The 17,519-nt window shown below is 48.6% G+C and overlaps 4 protein-coding genes across 4 annotated transcripts; 2 read left to right on the top strand and 2 right to left on the bottom strand.

Moving 5' to 3' along the window:
* Positions 1–2,625: 2,625 nt before the first annotated feature.
* Positions 2,626–4,426, bottom strand: F4813DRAFT_17996 (Ribokinase-like protein). Its single transcript, XM_049239303.1, has 5 exons — positions 4,075–4,426; positions 3,602–4,004; positions 3,342–3,500; positions 3,161–3,222; positions 2,626–2,844 (listed from the first exon to the last, which is right to left on the bottom strand). Exons 1-5 carry the CDS (start codon positions 4,128–4,130, stop codon positions 2,655–2,657), a joined length of 870 nt encoding a protein of 289 aa, XP_049105001.1. The 5' UTR covers positions 4,131–4,426; the 3' UTR covers positions 2,626–2,654.
* Positions 4,427–6,225: 1,799 nt separating this feature from the next.
* Positions 6,226–7,047, top strand: F4813DRAFT_384605 (uncharacterized protein; the record flags this gene model as incomplete). Its single annotated transcript, XM_049246110.1, has 1 exon — positions 6,226–7,047. One exon carries the CDS (start codon positions 6,226–6,228, stop codon positions 7,045–7,047), a length of 822 nt encoding a protein of 273 aa, XP_049105000.1.
* A 722-nt stretch (positions 7,048–7,769) lies between these two features.
* On the bottom strand, positions 7,770–10,304 carry F4813DRAFT_342724 (cation efflux family-domain-containing protein). Its single transcript, XM_049241454.1, has 3 exons — positions 10,228–10,304; positions 9,876–10,165; positions 7,770–9,809 (listed from the first exon to the last, which is right to left on the bottom strand). The coding sequence occupies exon 3, from the start codon at positions 9,790–9,792 to the stop codon at positions 8,293–8,295; it is 1,500 nt and encodes a 499-aa protein (XP_049104999.1). The 5' UTR covers positions 9,793–9,809; positions 9,876–10,165; positions 10,228–10,304; the 3' UTR covers positions 7,770–8,292.
* Positions 10,305–10,381: 77 nt separating this feature from the next.
* Positions 10,382–12,527, top strand: F4813DRAFT_342722 (uncharacterized protein). The gene has a single exon (XM_049241453.1). It carries the CDS (start codon positions 10,805–10,807, stop codon positions 11,834–11,836), a length of 1,032 nt encoding a protein of 343 aa, XP_049104998.1. The 5' UTR covers positions 10,382–10,804; the 3' UTR covers positions 11,837–12,527.
* Positions 12,528–17,519: the final 4,992 nt, after the last annotated feature.

Here is a 17,519-nt window from a genome sequence, read left to right as displayed (position 1 = left end):
ACACGATTGGCCGTAATCACAGGGCCAGCTGGACTTTTCATCTGTTATGCTCATATTGTCTTACGCTCACTTATTAGGAGACCGTCGCTCCGGAAAGGATCAGGGTCGAACTCCGGTTGGTGGTTTACTATGGGGGACGGACTTGTTTCCAAGACTAGCAATCGATAATAACATCCAAAGTCTGTGTCTCTAATATATAGACTCGGCGCCGTCAGCATGGGCGATGTAGGGGTAATCTAAGGTAGGTAATCTTCGCGCAAACCAATATCGAAGTCTATGTGGATGGGAGAGGAGTGCCATCGTACATATGGATTACCTCCTTGCCGTATATATCCGGATACATAACCATGGCCATGACTATGACCATGACCATGACCATGACCTCTACATATCACACCTCTCAAAATAGATGGGTAAACGAGGTCTCGAGAAAAGCCAATGCTGTTTCGGAAAGGTCCATCATGCACGTCCACGGTATTGTGCTCAAAGCGATGGCAAAAGCGCTAAGAATTTTCCAACCGCCTGACCGCAACAAAAACGAGAGAGAAAAAATTAGTATCGCGGGGAAATTTGTCGATAGTAACCGAAATGGCCGAGCTTTTTGCGCACCTTGTTGTCGGAAGTGTTCCTTCAAGGGCGATCGAATATGATTTCAGCGGTACATCATCTAGCACGTAGCATCACTTACCATTCGACTTTTGACTTTCGATATTTCGACATACTACATAGCTATACATATATAAATTTGTACATGATTACACGGAAGCTAGCGAATCATCTATAACCCCCAACGCTCGTACAAAGCAAATACATAGAGAGATGGTTGCGTCATGACTACCTCTGTCTCCCGCAAAAGCCAGCCAATAACCCAATCTTCGTAGCGGCCGCATATCCTCCGGAACAATACATCTTTCTCGACCACATACTTAATGCACACACCTAACGAGGGTTCGAGCTAGAGGGGTAGGTAACCCAACCCATCCACCATCAAAAAGCTCGATTTGAGGGGCGTCGGTTTTTTAAGTGAGGCAGATTTCGATAAAGGGGGATTTTCGGTAACGGTACCAAGCACGATAAGCTGCAAAGAAAGGTATTGATGCGGCTTTTCAACATCCGCAGCGACAGGTACGTAGGTAGGTATGTAATATGTGATTCCAGAATAGCCACGCACTGCCGGACATGGATATCGGAAGCGATTTAGGGGTTTATAAAATAAAGAAGTAATACATAAGTTAATAAATAAATAAGAAAGAGGAGCTGTCGTGGACTAGTGGCCCGTGGGCCGAATACATACAAGGTACTATGTGTTAGGCGGTTTTGTTCGGTGTCAACTCTGAGACATCCAATCCTACACTACGTTCAGAAGTTTCTCGATACGACTCGCTCGTCGTGTCATCATATCCCCCCTCCTATTTTAGTGATTTAGTGGGCACGTCCCGGCGGTCCAGACTTACGGAGCACAGGAGAGCGGCTCCGGTATCCACAAGGACTTGCATGGGAGCCGAAGGTGGGATGCGATGCGACAGATAATACATAGCACTTGGATAGGCAAGCAAGCAAGCAACCTTGGACTTACATACACTATGTAGACACAAACACGTATTATGGACATCATATCGATAAAATGCGGAAATAGTTGCATATGAGGTATGTACAATACAAAGTACTGGACATATTTACTGGGCATAGTTAATATACATAGGCAACCTAGGTAATATATAGGTAGGTAGCAAAGAGCTTCCCTTATGTACAACCAATAACGTTACTATGTGTTACTTACGGACTATTACCCGTGAGGTTCCCCCTTATTTACATACCACTTACACCACTCACCACTTACACAGTAACATCCATACATACATACATACATAGCACTAAAATACCTGAATACCTACATACATACCTACTACGAATTACCCATTCCGGGCAAATCCATTCCCATCTCACACACCAACTGTTGATCCACAGTTTCACCGCTCCTTGTACATAGGTACCTACCCTTATTATGTACCATAGTTGCATAACTACCCTATTTCTTACCCTATTAATACTTAATACTAACTAGCATTTAATTCGAGGACCCTTTCTTTGCAGAACGATCATCCAAGTCTCGGCCGGTCCTTTTTTTCACCTTCCCCTTCTCCACGCCCGGCAACAAGACACACATCGGCCGTTTCTACATATGTAGGTATGTACAATTATTACCCATACCATACATACCAGCCATACAATCATGCCAATCATGCCAATCATACCAATCATACTAAATACCATAATACCACCGCTCTACCCAATCCAAGGGATGGGATCCCCTCTGTCCCCTCTCCCCCGGGATATGTACGTTCGTTACGAAGTCACCGATCCATGCAGGCCCTTTAATGGACGGTTTCCTGCTTTACGTCCGAACTTATGCGAACTAAACAACCTGAATGTTTCTAAATATCACTATCGTGTGTTTGGCAGCCAGTTCCAGCTCCTGTCCCGGCCCCTGTCCCATCCGTCCCAGTCACAGCTCCCAGCCAGAATAGGCGCCCCGAGTTTTAATTGATGATGAAGATGATGAGTACCTATCACTATTATTATTATATCCCGTCACACGACCACGGGGCTACATACTCGCTAGTCACATCTCATATGTAATCGATCGTCCAGTTTCATTGTGACGACGCCACTTCCTGGCGCTCCAACCCTAAGGATCCAAGGCCGCCGAACCCGTCTCGTTGCACCTTGCGCGTAGCCAGCTGCACAGCAAACTGGACTTTCTTCTCGGTGTCCCAGTCCTCGTGGTGGCACAGCAGCCCGAACAACATACCGGCAATGAAGGTGTCACCTGCTCCTACGGTGCTAACGCAGGGATATTGTTAGTCTACAATCTTGCTCTGTCTCTCTCTTCCAAAAGTTGCTCTCTTTAGGATGACGCCTCGAAGCCCCGGCTGTGGGCTTGTCTTCGGCGGTCTGACATACTCCACTACGGAAATGGTTTGCCCAGGCAAGATAGCCGGGCAAGACACGGCCTTCTCACTAGAAAGTGATAGACACGATGCACCGTCCGATCCCCACGTACAGCAGAGGAGACTCCTGCAATCATTATTATCATCTCAGCGCACCGTTGTGCTTGCACCGTTATTTTGGTTTAGTGACTAGGACCAATGCAACTCACGCTTTGCGGCCCACGCCCGATTGGGCACTCAGGCATTGCTGAGCACTACCGTACCGCTTACTCTATGAGATCGGGTTGATGTTAACTCGACTCGACTCGACTCGACTTAAACTCAACCCTACATCATTTTATACCCACCGTCTTCGCACGAGGAGGAGGAGGAGGAGGAGGGGTGACTCACTTCAGCCCAGGTCCGCGAATAGAACACAACGTCCGCTTCAGCCGCTAGGTCTTCTAATCCCTCTCGGCCCGGTTTTTCGACTTCGACGCTTACTCTTGTATTGGAGAACGACCGCCTTAGATGCCGGATGCACTGCAACGTAATTTCAGGTATTCGTCCCTATGCATGCCTTTGGTGTGAGTTACAGATCAGAAGCATTTCCCCCAGTTTTTGCAAGCCTGCAAGCCTGCAAGCCTGCCTATCCATGTGGTTAGGCGCACCTCGAAGTGGAACCAGGCATCGTCGCCGAGCTCGTCGGCAGCGGCGACAAACTCGCCGATCGTCATCTCAGGTAAGTCGTTGTAGTTGACGAGGGTGCGGCTCCCGGTGGCTTCGCTACGTATGATGTAGCTGCTAGCCGGTTGCCGTTGATCTTCGCGGAATATGCACCTCGTGAAATCAACAAGGCTTTCCGGCCCAAAGGAGTCCACTATGGTTGCCGTCGCAGGTGCGTCGGCACTGGGCAAGCATGATATCAGGTAAGGTTTGATGTCTCGACCGCCATCATTCCGTTCCTTTAGGAGCTGCTGAAGCACTTCAAGCGTATTTGGACAATTGCCACCACGACGGACTTGTAGATTGGTGGCACGTAATTTGGAATCCTCGCCCGGGTATTGAGGTACGCTACAACGTAGGTGAGATTGATCTGAGTCAGGCCATGCTTATTATTATGCAACAGGGGGGTAAAACTCACTCGAGGATAGTATCGACATAACATGCCCCAACGCAAACGAGCTTCTGGTTCTTCATAGTGTATTTGTCGATGCTGTGCCACGTTGATCCGGGACGCAAGTCGACACATCCAGGTTTCGATTAAGAGGTATCAATCTAAAATGGACTCTACCGGTTTACATTAATATTTATATTAATGCCGTCACTAGTATGTACTTGGGGAATTCCCGTTTACTCTTCTGCAGGTGGATAATACATAGATAATACATAGTTTATGAGCCACAAAGCACAAAGCAAAAAGGGGGGAAAGGTGGCGTTAGTATTCCCCTTTTCCCCCCATCTCCACCACCATCTGATATGTAGTACTTACCTACACTACTGCAGTGAAACCAATGACGAAACCACCCTTTATTCGCTAAGTCCAAGTCTAAGTCACATCATACAATACCTACCTAAGATGGATGCAATTAATCCCTCGGGGTATCGTTTGGCCGATACTTAACCATTCACATACCTATCCTATTACCTATCCTATCGTACAACTTGGATCGATCCCTTCCATCGCACCCCCCAAAGTGCCACCAATATTCTCCTCGTCGCTTGCAGGACAAATATCGAATGCAACCTGACTCCCGTCTTTTGTCTTGCGTCTCCCGGCGCACTCGAACCTGCGAACTGCGACCCAAACAGCCGGCGGGCGTATATACGTTAGGTACATACATGCATAACCTACGACTCTCCAGACTTGTAGCTTAGCTCTAGGTGCCGAGTGCCGTCTATCTACTACTGCTGTTGCATATCACAGAGAAAGCCCTCGTCACATCGTCGTCAGCGAGCGCGCGCGAAAACGAGACGGGCCGAGATATTGCTTTCGCGGCTTTGTCCCCAACCTGGCCACCATGTGAAACACCAGAAGGATTCTAGTCCCAGGACGGAGACGCGCAGGCGAGACGGCTGTGTTGCGCGCGAGGGCGAAGGCGCAGACGGAAAGTAAGGGCTCGATTGCAGAACGCGGTTTATGGCCGACGTACCTCCGTACATACATAGCCGAGCCGAGGCTTTGGCTCGATTATCGCAGCCGTTTGCTTTTCGATCCAATCTGATCTGGTCTGATGCGCGTGCAGATTGGAGATGACGGGGTTCGGGTAGAGTCGATGGGATCGCAGTATTTAAAGCGGCAGCCGTCGAATACGCCGGTCTCCCCAGGTCCCAATCGCTCGTGGATTTACATGCCGTGTAGCGCTCCAGTGGCTTTTTTTTTTCTCGTGTAAGTCCCATTGCCTTGTTGCATTTGTTCATATATCCATCCATCCATCCATCTAGACGAGCTGTTGGCAAGTTCCGAGGATTATCCGCTCTGGTAGTAAATGCGTGCACGCGATTGTCAAGTCCTCAAGCAAACTCGACGGTTGCAGTAGTGCTTTAGTAACCTGTAAGTGAATTATCATAAGAGCAGATCCGTTTGTTTAAGAGATTTTGTGGGAATACTAGTGCTTGCTTGTTTCTTGTAGTCGGTTTGTTTAAAAATGGAATATGTCTAGGTACTTGAGACTTCGCTAGGTTGAATGTTTATAGAGAAGCCTCACCTAATGACGTTAACTGCCGTTTATCTAACTTTATCTTACTCCTTGTTCTTACCTAGGCATGAATGGTCGCAACTTATGGTCGCAACTTCCAGTATTAAAGAGTGTCATTGTCATGTGCTACCAACTGAACTGGTACAACTACTGAATACAACTACTAAATACAACTACTAAATCATCCATCCTCAACACTTCAACGCCTGCTATCCCTTTGAACCTCTCTATACAATACCAATAGTCTGATATCCTACTTATCTCGTTACTCTCTTAGGCATCTATATTCATACGATCGTTAATCATCCTTCTCTAGGCTCTAGATGATACTATAAACATATATCGTCCTAAATACAGGCGGAAATAAAGTATATCAAATGGAGGAATCGGAAGCAGGGCCGAGTGGGACTCAGCAACCCTCGAGATCGGCATCGATCTCATCTGAGGGATCGAAATGTATCATCTGTCTGGTCAATGTTGACGAGCAAGAGTTTACAACGCTCCCCTGCTCCCACAGCTTCCACGCTGAATGTCTCGATAAGTGGACGCAGGTATAGGATCCAGCCGAGTTTCGAGAAGGCCAGATGCGATGCCCCATGTGCCGCTCGCCGCTCCTCTATGCGTGCGGCGACGTCATATCCAGACACTTCCTCCGTCCCGGCGTCAGAATCCTCCCAGAAGAGCTCAGGACATGTTGCCCCTTATATTCGCGGACCATAGACTCGCACTCCGTCCCCGAGGTCGGCCGACCCCTGTTCCCGTCTATAATAGAAAACTGGGAAATAATTTACCAACAGCTGCAAATATTAGACGGCCAAGCTATACCGCGTCGTCGGTATCTTCCCTGGAATGAAGCCCACCCGGGGGCCGAGTTAATCTACCACCACGACAACGAAGATCCATACGCGCCCCCGAACGTCATCCCGACCGAAGGAGAACTCCACATGAACATCCCAAATATCCCCGAAGGGCGACGCGATCATTGGGTCAAGCGCCCCAAGCATCATGACTTCCACTTCAGGGCATGCCCCGAAGACAGTTTCCAGGGGGGAGATGTTTTTGTCTTCACCAAATCGCTCGTCATCGTAGCCCTGGAAAACGAGTGGCCCGCGATAGTCGACGCGCAGATCGGCGAGCTGAAGAACAGGTTCGATACTTTCCGTCGGCGCTGGCCCAACGAAATCATGCCTGTAAGCGATGCCGCCTTCGGAATGATCACGGAGGCGTACGCGAAGCTGAAGCTCAAATATCTCATGTTCAGGCGCCAGCACGAGGGGTTCATCGAACTGGGCCCCGTGGCGTTGAGATACCGGGACGCTGCCGAGCACGAGTTGCAGGCTAGGCTGGATGACTTCTGGCAGAGATTCGAGTGGATTCGTAGGGAGGTGGACGAGGGGTACGCGCGCACAACTTCTTAGAGACGGGAGATCATGGCTTCCCACCGGGATGGGACATGATTTAGCCTAGCCGGAGCGACAAACACTGGAGCAGAGTTAACTTTTTACGCTCGTTGGCGGTATATGCTTGGAATGGGAATGCACAGCGATGTTTCCTGTATTGGAAATTATATTTCCCTATTACGACTTAAGAGGAGTCACGCTTGTCTTTTATAGCGCGGATATTTATAGCTACTTCTGGTATAGCGAGCCTTCCTTTCGTTATCTAGTATCTCAGGTAGCAAGCACAATGGAATACAGCGTGAAGCTAAGCCAGGCTCCCTCGTACTAATCTGTCTGCCGAGTGATTTGACCATCAAGGTTGGAGGACGGGATCTATCAACCTCGTTCCCCTTCCCCTCCCTGTACGCCCTCCAACGGCAATGGAGAGGGTACTGTATATATACATATATGTAGTCCTGTCCGTCTTAGTAGCTCACGATGTAACTACTGTTTGGTATGGAGGTAATTTAGTAGATATGTCGAACAATGTGGTACGTGGGAGAAGGGGGGGTAATGTTAGCATAGGTAGCCTTGGAGTATACAGCGTGTAGGGTAACAGGTAGGTAGTTACCTACGTGCTGTGTATATTAGGTACCTATACAGACATTATAATCTGATATTATCTACACAAGAACTCCCATATGTTGGCTAGCTAGCTCTATACTATGTATCTCTCAACGATAATTCTCACCACCACCACCACCACTACTACTACTACTACACACCACAAGCTCCTATACTCTCAAAGCACAAGCAAACACCGTTCCGTTTCTCTGACTGTTAATTTATTTATCTATTTCGTTCCCCGCGCCCGTTTCAAGCTCACAGGTTGTAAAAACAGGTCAGGTATAGGTATAGGTATGTCTGTATGTACAAAGCCGCGCCGCCAAAAGAAAAGATTTATATATATATATACAGCGAAAAGTATCAAGACGTATGCGCCATCCATCCATCCGTCCATCCATTCTTAACTCCCCCCTCGCCTCATACACTCTAGTCTAGTCTGGATTTTGTGTGTATGCCTATCTAGGTCTAGCAACGACAACGACAACGACAACGACAACGCCAATGCCAACACCGCCCGCCCTCATTATGTATTGCATGTATGCATGGTATGTATACCCCCCGATTCCTAAGTTTTCTTCTTTTTCTTTCCCGAACTCAAGAAAGCCATGTATGCGTGAAAAAGGAACACACCACTACCTACCTACCACTACCACCTGGCTAGTACGTCCCTGCTGTGCCCATCTGCAGACTGACCTCCCATCTCAAGCTGCCGCCCTTGCCGTACCCCTCGCCCAGGCGATTCTGGATCAGGCTCGACACGCGAGCGCGAAGGCGGCTTATGGCCGCGTCGTCGGCGCTCCTACTAACCGAGAGCTTGAGGTTCGCCATGCATAGACCATAGTGCACCTGCCAGAACTGTGCCTCCTCGACCCGTTCAACGCTCGGCTCGGCCTCGATCTCACGCACTACATCCGCGACGCCGACGTCCTTGTTCCGGCCGGACCCGGAGCGTCCACCGTAGCTCATCAGCAGCATCAGGCCCTGGGCTATGGCGAGACGAAGGCCGAGCGCGAACATGGCTATGGCTACTAGAGCGCAGATAGTGCTGTCGAGAAGGACGCCGATGGGAATGTATAGGAGGGGGAGCACGACCATAAGGGCGGACGTGGAGAGCGCTAGAAAGTGGAAGGGGTTCGAGAGGACGCTGGGCAGGCTGGCGAGGTAGCTCACACGCATGACCTTGCTAATGCGAGCGTGGTTTCTTAGCCCATACGCGCTCACGAGGGTTGCGACGATGGCGGCTAGACTCGCCATATCAACGTCTCCGAGCGGGACTCTAGGGGCCAGTCCGTCGTGGGGATCGGGGTGGTGCGACGAGTGTCCGCCTTTGCCCTCGAGGACGTGCTTCAAGTTATGGCTGACTAGGTCAAACCCGCCGAAGATAAGGAAGATGCTCAGGGCGAAGCCGGCGAGCACCTCGGCGCGTTCCAACCCGAAGGGATGCCGGATGCTGCTTCGCTTCCACACCTCGAAGTTGCCTAGGACCTCGACGGCTACGCAGATCAGCGCGGACCCGACGTCGAATAGGACTAGGTGGGAGAGGGCTGTCATGGCGAGGGAGCCGTGGGCGGAGAGGAAGACGGATATGGCGATGACGCCGTGGCATATGCACCAATACAGCCGGTGGCGCTGGTCCTTGGACATAGACTTCCAAGCCTCTTTTACGGTGGGTATGGGCAGGTCGCGCGGCAACGCAAGCGGCGGACGCGGCGGCGGCTCTTGGAAGATCTGGTGCTGGGCGCTGATGCTCGAGTGCTTGTACTTGTGGCCACGGCGCTGGCCAACGTTTGGCTTGACGGGGGAGGTGGAGATGACCTGGGTCTGGAAGTTGAAGGGATTCGGGGCGCCATTGGAGGAGGAGGAGGAGCCGGGGATGTCGATTGGCGAAGCATTTTCGTTGAGACCGGCCGAGCTGGACGTCATGTTGGGAGGGCTGGAGAAGTCGTTGATCTGGAAAGTGGGAGTTACAGGCGATAAGCGATTGGGATCGTAGAAAGTATCGCGGTCGGGTGTAAGTAAGCTCCTACGATCGTACAAGGCGTAATCCAAGTCCACCTGGGGGTTATCGTCGTCGCTGCCGTCGTCGTCGTCGTCGGGAGTCTTGATAGCGGGAGTGATAGATATGGGCGGTGGTGGTGCAAGGCTGCTGGGAGCCATCCCCGACCGATTTGGCGCTTATCCCGATTCAGAAATGTACAATACAGTTAAGTAAATAATGGGGAAGGGAAATGGGGAATTACTATGTTACCCACGGTAATCCGTAGAGGTAGTAGTGTGTTTCCCGTGTGGCGTGGCGTGGATGCGATCGAATGGCCGACCTCATCTCGTTTCCATATTCGAGGTCGGCTCTCTCCTATTTTTTTTCTGGAAGAATTGTCTTGGACCGGAGTCGCGGTCGCCCGGTTCAAGAAGGTGCATGCAGCGTGCGGTGCCTTGGCTGGTTGCTTAATTCGAATTGGAATGCGGAGGGAGTTTGGTTCGATTGCGTCGCATGAATTGACTTTTGGCTTAGTGTTGGACGTAAACTGGCCTAAAGTTTAGGCTAGGTTAGTTGCTTCGCTATTATATGCGTACCAATGGTATATGCTGTACCTATGTATTGTACTTTGTACTTTGCTTTACTGGTAAATGCACCGAAGATGCCTGGATGCTTCGCGGTGGTATGTACCTAACTATAAGAGGTACACGCACCAACTCATCTTCTAACTAGCGCGTTTTAAAGTTATGGCTGCATATCTGTAGGTACATTATGTACCTACATACATATGTACAGGAGCCTTACGGAACGTACCGTGGGGCTGCTGGATAACGGACGACGGTCGCCAAAAGAGCCGCGATGAACAATGAAAGTTCACACTATTTACGCCAGCCTCTAGAAACCACCACTCCACCACTTAAAGCACAGCAGCCCTTTTGGTTGCTTTGATCGCCGCCGCGCTTCACGATATAGCGCATACTTGGATGCTTTGCAGGGGGGAACATCCCCTCGCATTGACTTCTCCTTGGCCGGGGAGCTTTCGATCCTTAAGGCTTATGTACAGATTACAATACCAATCAATATACGCTCGCTTATAGCTCTGATGTATTTCTTCGCTTGACGAGGCACGATGGGAATCGGCACGACGTTCCCTTATTTTGAAGGACAGCAAAGCCCGGAATACGATATACAATGGAGAACACACCTCCAGCTCACATGCAAAGCCAGAATGCGTCATCGCCCGATATAGCAACAGGAGCACGCAAAAGGAGTGGTTCTGGGGGGAGCATCCTCTCCAAGTTCCCCTTTTTGCGCACGTCGGATAGCAAAGCTGGTCTCAACGAATCGCGCCATGCCGAGAATTCCCAAGACCCTTCTAGTAAACCACCCCGCGCCCTTGCTGCTACTTTCCAACAACAAAAGACTCGCAGGCGCAAAGGATCGCTTCGCAAAGTTGCCCTGTTAGGTCGCGGCGCGGCGCGAGAAAAGCGGGAGCTCAAGCCTCTTGCCATCGATACATCACATACCGCCCAGTCGCAATCATCCCCCGACCCAATTACCACTCCCAAACCGCAAATCATGCCGGCAAACGAGAGTCTGGGCTTAGGCATCTCCGATCTGACGCCGCGACCATCTATGGACGGCTATGCTACGAGAGATAGCCTGTTGATGTCTTCACCACAATCCCCCGATACCGAATCGCACCTCACGAGCCCTACCATATCGTATACTTCTACCACGGACGAGGAGGATATCCTTTCGATACCTATCCGCGTCCCCTCGCCTCTCCGTCCGGAGCTCTCCCCGGTATCGTCCGGCTCCGACTCCTACTTCCAAAACCGCGCGCCCTCTCTCCAGCGGCGGCGCTCGATCAAACATGCCAAATCGCCCTTGTCGCTCCAAGGCCTGACAGCCAGCCCGCTTCCCACGGCGCACGAAAACCACGATTACAGCGAGACGGAGTGGTGGGGATGGGTCGTGCTGATCGTGACGTGGTTCGTGTTTGTGATAGGCATGGGTTCCTGCTTAAACGTCTGGAGCTGGGCCTGGGATGTAGGAACGACACCGTATGCGCCGCCGGAGCTCGAGGATGACCCAACGCTGCCTATAGTCGGGTATTACCCGGCGCTGATCATATTGACTTGTATCATGGCTTGGGTATGGGTCGTAGTGGCGTGGATAGGCATGAAATACTTTAGACATGCCAAAATAAGCGGCGATTGACCCATCGAGCGTCATAGTTTGCTGAGGTGCTTTGCTGATAATATACTAATATTAATCGAGTCATGTTGGTGTATGTGAAGTGATAGTAGTGAATTGGGACATGAAGCACGCTAGAGGATAGAACAGACATCGGAGACGGGCGAGACATTGACTTAGAAACGGCATATATTGTGATACAGACCAAGAGAAGCGATTCAGCTAATACCGAGCTCGGTGAAGTGTTAGAATCTGATATTCTGAAGTAGCGAGAAAACACATTCTTATTTTCATAACTACCGTATATAGCAATTTTATCGAAGAGGCAAACTTTAGAAGTTATGAAAAGGAGGCTGCGGTCTTTGCTTAGGGTTAGCATATATAATATTCAGAGCTCATAAGATGAGATGTTCTACCGAGCTATCATATACGTTCTTATATCATAACCGCTGGACGTCAGTGTTTATCTCTTGGCTTATATAGGCGGGGTCTAGTTGTACTATTGCCTTCTAATGGCTCTAAAACTAATAAGTTTACTTAACCGCGTTCGTGGTTTTGCAGACGCGCCTGAATCAACATTCCCGTTTTTTGAGCTCCTTTTTTTTTTTTTTTTTTTCTTGCTTAAATGTGATCATTTCTCGAATCACATTCGTCACTACCTAATGTAGCAAGATGGCCTCTCAACAGTCTACGAACACTAGAATCGGGGGCTCTGCTTCCAATTCAGCCACCATACGCGGACTTGCTGGAGTTGACAACGCCTCTGTTTCTGGAAATACGAGCTTTACACGTCAGCGACAAGACCGAGCGCATACGTTATCTCTCACATCTCGGCCTGATCGACGATTACAAAAGCAGCGATTTCGCTGCTGCGTGTGATCAGCAGTGGGAGTCTTCTTTGGGGGAAAATCCCACGGGAACCTTGCTGCGTACAACGGCGTTTGGTAATGGGGACTTGTACAGCCGAGTCTTCCTCCATGATACGTCTACGGGTGAATATATACGTGAGGCTGGGGACTTGGACGATCCGCCTGATCTCCGTGGTTTCAAGGGTGGCCGTACACCGGCACGGAAGTCACAAAGAGAGTTAGATACGGAGGGGTTCGAGGAGGCTTTTGTTAGAGGAGCATTGGAGATGGGACGAGCACAGGGCTCCTCTGATATCGAAAAGGCGGTCGCATACCTCCAAGATAACCTCGTCGACAGATTATCGGAAGATCAGTTTTTCTCGGCTTGTAAGACGTTGGTAGAGCCGCTGAAGGCCGTGGCTTTCAACGCTTTTCAGTCCAGGGAGCACAGATTACGGTATCTTGGTATAGGTGTAACCTAGTTACTTGAGATGCTCATAACTAGATTAATTAAACTGCTGAGTTGGCCAAATATCAAGTTTATAAAAGGCAGTCATCTAAGCGAGAGCTCCTCCCCTTTTGCCTAGTCTGAATAAAGACTAGAATGCAGCTTGCCTTACCGCCAGTACTGAATGGATCGTCCAGGTCCTCACATCGTAGCTCATGGTACTAATCGGGATTCGGTGCCGAGAAACGTGGGCTCTGCTCTCCGCCGTTCCCATGTAAAAAAAGGTAATCTTATCGAGACAAATCGCGTTTCATCCCACGTAGCCCTATCATGCATAAGATCTCAATATTCCACGTCGACGGTTTCAATATGTGCTACTGATGAACGTGAGGCTGAATTGGAAGAGAGCTTTCTTATTCATAATGAGTGAATGAATAGTAGGTAGGTATTGCGTTTGCTGTCAAATTTGGTGTGGCAAATTCGGTGTAGCCTCGCGTAACGAACCAGTACCTACATGGGTGGTATATACATACATGGGTCATGGCGGGCATTCTGATGACGAACTCGGTGGACGGTACGGTTTTTGGTGGCTGACGGGAGGCTCGTTGGATGTAACGTCAGATCTAAAGCATTGCATGAAAGTCGCTCACGAGTTCTTGGCTTTTCTTGCTGGTGCTGGCTTGAGCCAACCCTGTGTGGTTGTATCGTTCGTTCCCGAAAATCCGTAAGGCCGTTGGGTCCTTCGCCGATGCAAAGAAGAGGTCCGAACGCACTGCGCGCATGGGGATCTTATTTCGCGGTGGACCATGATATGGATACCTACCTACATACTTGCCTTACCTTGGATACCTACCTGGGTAGCTTGGCTTAATCCCCATCATAAGTGTATAGGTATAGGTATAGTAAATCCACATCTCGCCTAGAGATGCCACCTACGTCAGTTGGAACTATGCTGGAACTTCAATGTCTCTCATTGTCTTTAACGACCGGCGAAGTTTACTGGTAGACTCGTCAGCTAAGGCGCGGCTGATCAGACTGTCAGAGTCTGTAGCCAATTGGCTTTGTAGGCGCCGCAAGAAGGCGTAAGGGAGGCAGTACATAGAGAACACACTTTGCCACGACCAACCGTATCCTGTAAGGGGCTTTAGGCTATCCACTATGTTTACTGACGGGCGTCAAATGGACCATTAGGAGAATTCTCCTGTTCAAAAGAGTTGAATTAACTCTTTGCGGCATATCGGCACATTACGTATTTTTGCATTTTGCATTTTTGCATGTTGGTAGTTAGTTCGGGCGTTTCTGCACAAGGATGATTACTCTATTACTTTATGGGTGAGGCAACTTGAGCCACGTGAGCAATAACCGATCTTAATAAGCCGCTACTTTAGACATGGATACGATCGTTGGCTTACCTGTTACATAGTAGCTTATTATGTAGTTAGTATATTCTAAGCTCACGTATCTAACTAAATACATATGCTACAACTACTCTTCAGAGAGGTCCTGTAAAAATAAATAAATTAAAATCAATACTACATAGTATGTAGAAATATCAAAATATCAAATATTACTAGCTCGATGGATCCATAATGATGCGAGATATGCGAGTAAAATGGAAGCTTTCGGGATTCGGGCTGAGCCGGTATTATTAATAACGGATGCTCCGTCGTATACATCTTAATTGCTTATACATATGTACGGACATAGTACACCCCTTACCCACACGACTGCCTTTCAGTATGCAGGTACCAGATTCTATAGAGACACACGGTCCCCTAAGATAGGTAACAAATCATAAAGAAACCATTAAGACAAACTACATATATAGGTACCTATGTACATAATATGAAGGACGTCAACGCCGATGAAAAGGAGGCATGCGCCGTTTGCTATTCAAATCTCCCAACGGAAAACCCTGGTTGTACTTTTTTATAAATGGCCTGGGGCTGAACAACTATTAAGTCCGTGCCAAGGCCCAATTTGTGACGCGATGCCACGCGCATACAGTAGTATGTGTTAAGATGTAACCCTAGATGCTCTAGACTATGTACTATGTATGCCTCCTCCCTTTGTCTTCCTAGTTCGTGCTACCACATAAGAATAACTCGCCTCCCTACTATTTATGTAGGTACCACCATGAGGGGATAAGGGGGAACTGCTTGAAGTTTCATGTTTTCATAGGTATTTTACATTTCACTCTTTAAAACCAGGTCCCTCTGAATGAACTATAAGTATACATACCTAGTCGACGATCGTATGATACAGGTGCATATCACAAGCCGAAAATAGGCAAGGAAATTACAAATCTTTTATTTAACGGGCGAGGTCGGGGAAGCCAAGAAGAGGCCTTGCTTTAAAAAGCTTGAGCGTGCCAACGCGATAGCAGCAGGAAATAACTGGTATGAAACGCATAGAGCAAACCAATGTTTGCTTTACATAGACTAATAGTCAATACGTAGGCCGTAATTAGTCGGAAATCATGGGTAAGAACCCGCCAGCGCGGGCACGGCTTCATTACAAAAACACACAGACCATTCCAGAATACTAGTGGCTTATTACTACCTAATATAAGCAAGGTGTCTACGATGCGAACCCAATAGAAAAACTACCAACCTCCTTTCTCGGCCGTGTCTTCTCTCCGGTCCCTGATCGTGGAGGATTCTCCGAGCGGGGACGGGCTCGGCGAGCAACAAGTCAACTGGAGTCCCTGCATCTGAACTATTTAGGTACCTACCTACCTAAATCTTATGGTTTAAGCTTGATTTTCACGTAGAACGCTATACATAATAGACCGATATAATTCTACCAGACGAATCTTGCTACTTTATGTATGAGACGAGATGAATTCTTTCCAACCTAGAACAGTATTTTCCGTTTAACGTTGGAGATGCGGATACACCCGTACACGTTTATAGCCGGCCGCTATAAAAAGAAAAACAAAAACAAAAAGCACAGAGCTCAGGCCGTAACGTGCTGTCTTGGGTGGTTCTGGACTTGCACGTGTTGAATTACAGATGCTATTGTAAATTCGAGATCTTCGCCACGACAGCATAATTGAGAAAAGGCCGCTTATCGCGGTACGCTTCCCTCCAGTTAGAAAAACGTATAGTAGTTTCGAAAACAGCCTACGGTTCATTCGTGCAACTGCATGCGAAACATACCTGGTAGCTGGCACGTATAGGAGCTCTCTAAGTCGTTCGCCTTGATGGTAATTTGTCGGACATCGCCAGCGTCCACCAATAGCGGTCGTACCCTTGAGTCTTTAACAGTGGATTAGGTGGATTAAAGATATCTCATATTGTACCGTGATCTTATGGAATATTATAGATCGTGATAAAAACATCTGAACATTTTTACTATATCATTCTCATCTTATATAAATTTCGGCTTGATTAATTGAATTGGATTTGATTTTATAAGAGTCAAAGCGAATGTCGTTCGTTTAGGAGGTATATCAAATTCCGTAACGGGTGCCTGTGTTAAATATTAGCACTCCCGCTCCAGTGGACCACATACCTAGAAAACAAGGGTAGGTAGCTAGGTAGCTCGCCGCCTATTGCCTGTTGATCGCGAACCGATTCATTAAGAGGAAACTCTTCTTTAGTGTAAAATTACTTGACTACTCTCCATATATACCTAGGTAGGTACCATGTACATAATATGAGTCTCTGTCTTATAGAATTATGTCATGTCGGGTTCGCCGCATTGCTACTCGAGTCTCGACCCAACGCGCTGGAAAAAAAACATTTGGAACAATATTTGGTACAGACCTACTAAAAAGTGTGATTGTGGCATCATGTAGAGTATGCAAGTCAGGTATATGCTAATCTTAGCGGCCAGCCCAGACCGGATCAGTGGATAAGTTACCGTAATAGAATTTAAGGACATTAGCGTGCCTGCAGTTGTGAGCTCTACTGTACATACCTGTATGTGACTAGCCTAGCAGAAAAAATTAAGTCGACCTCTTTGCTCTTCGGCAGCACTTGACAGCGTTTGAACCCTGGTTCGTCTTGTGGCAGCTGCAGTGGGCAGCCCCTACCAGCCTACCTAACTTGGCAGACCCGGTCGCCTCTCGCCTCTTTTTTTTTTTCTTGCAACAAACTTGCACCGGAGCGGAACCACTTCCCTTTATTACCAACTCTAAAATTCTCCCCCCTAGTTCAGATAGTGTAGCCATCTTTTCCCACAGATACACCAACCATCTCACAACGCCTGAATCGAGTCGCTGCCCTCTTTCCTAAACGCCGCAATTCTTTTTCTCTCTTCCTCCTTGTTTCGTCTCTGCTCCTATCTTTCGATCTGGATGGAGACATCCGTCTTTCCATAGAGTCCGCCGCGCTGGAGATTCGGGCCTCCAACTTGCAATTTGTTTTACACCGTCCGTCACGAAGCGATTCAATACTGCCTAAGA

The sequence above is a fragment of the Daldinia decipiens genome, assembly GCF_022478715.1.
Source record: "Daldinia decipiens strain CBS 113046 unplaced genomic scaffold F4813scaffold_1, whole genome shotgun sequence".
NCBI lineage: Eukaryota > Fungi > Ascomycota > Sordariomycetes > Xylariales > Hypoxylaceae > Daldinia > Daldinia decipiens.
This window is presented reverse-complemented; position numbering and strand designations above follow the sequence as displayed.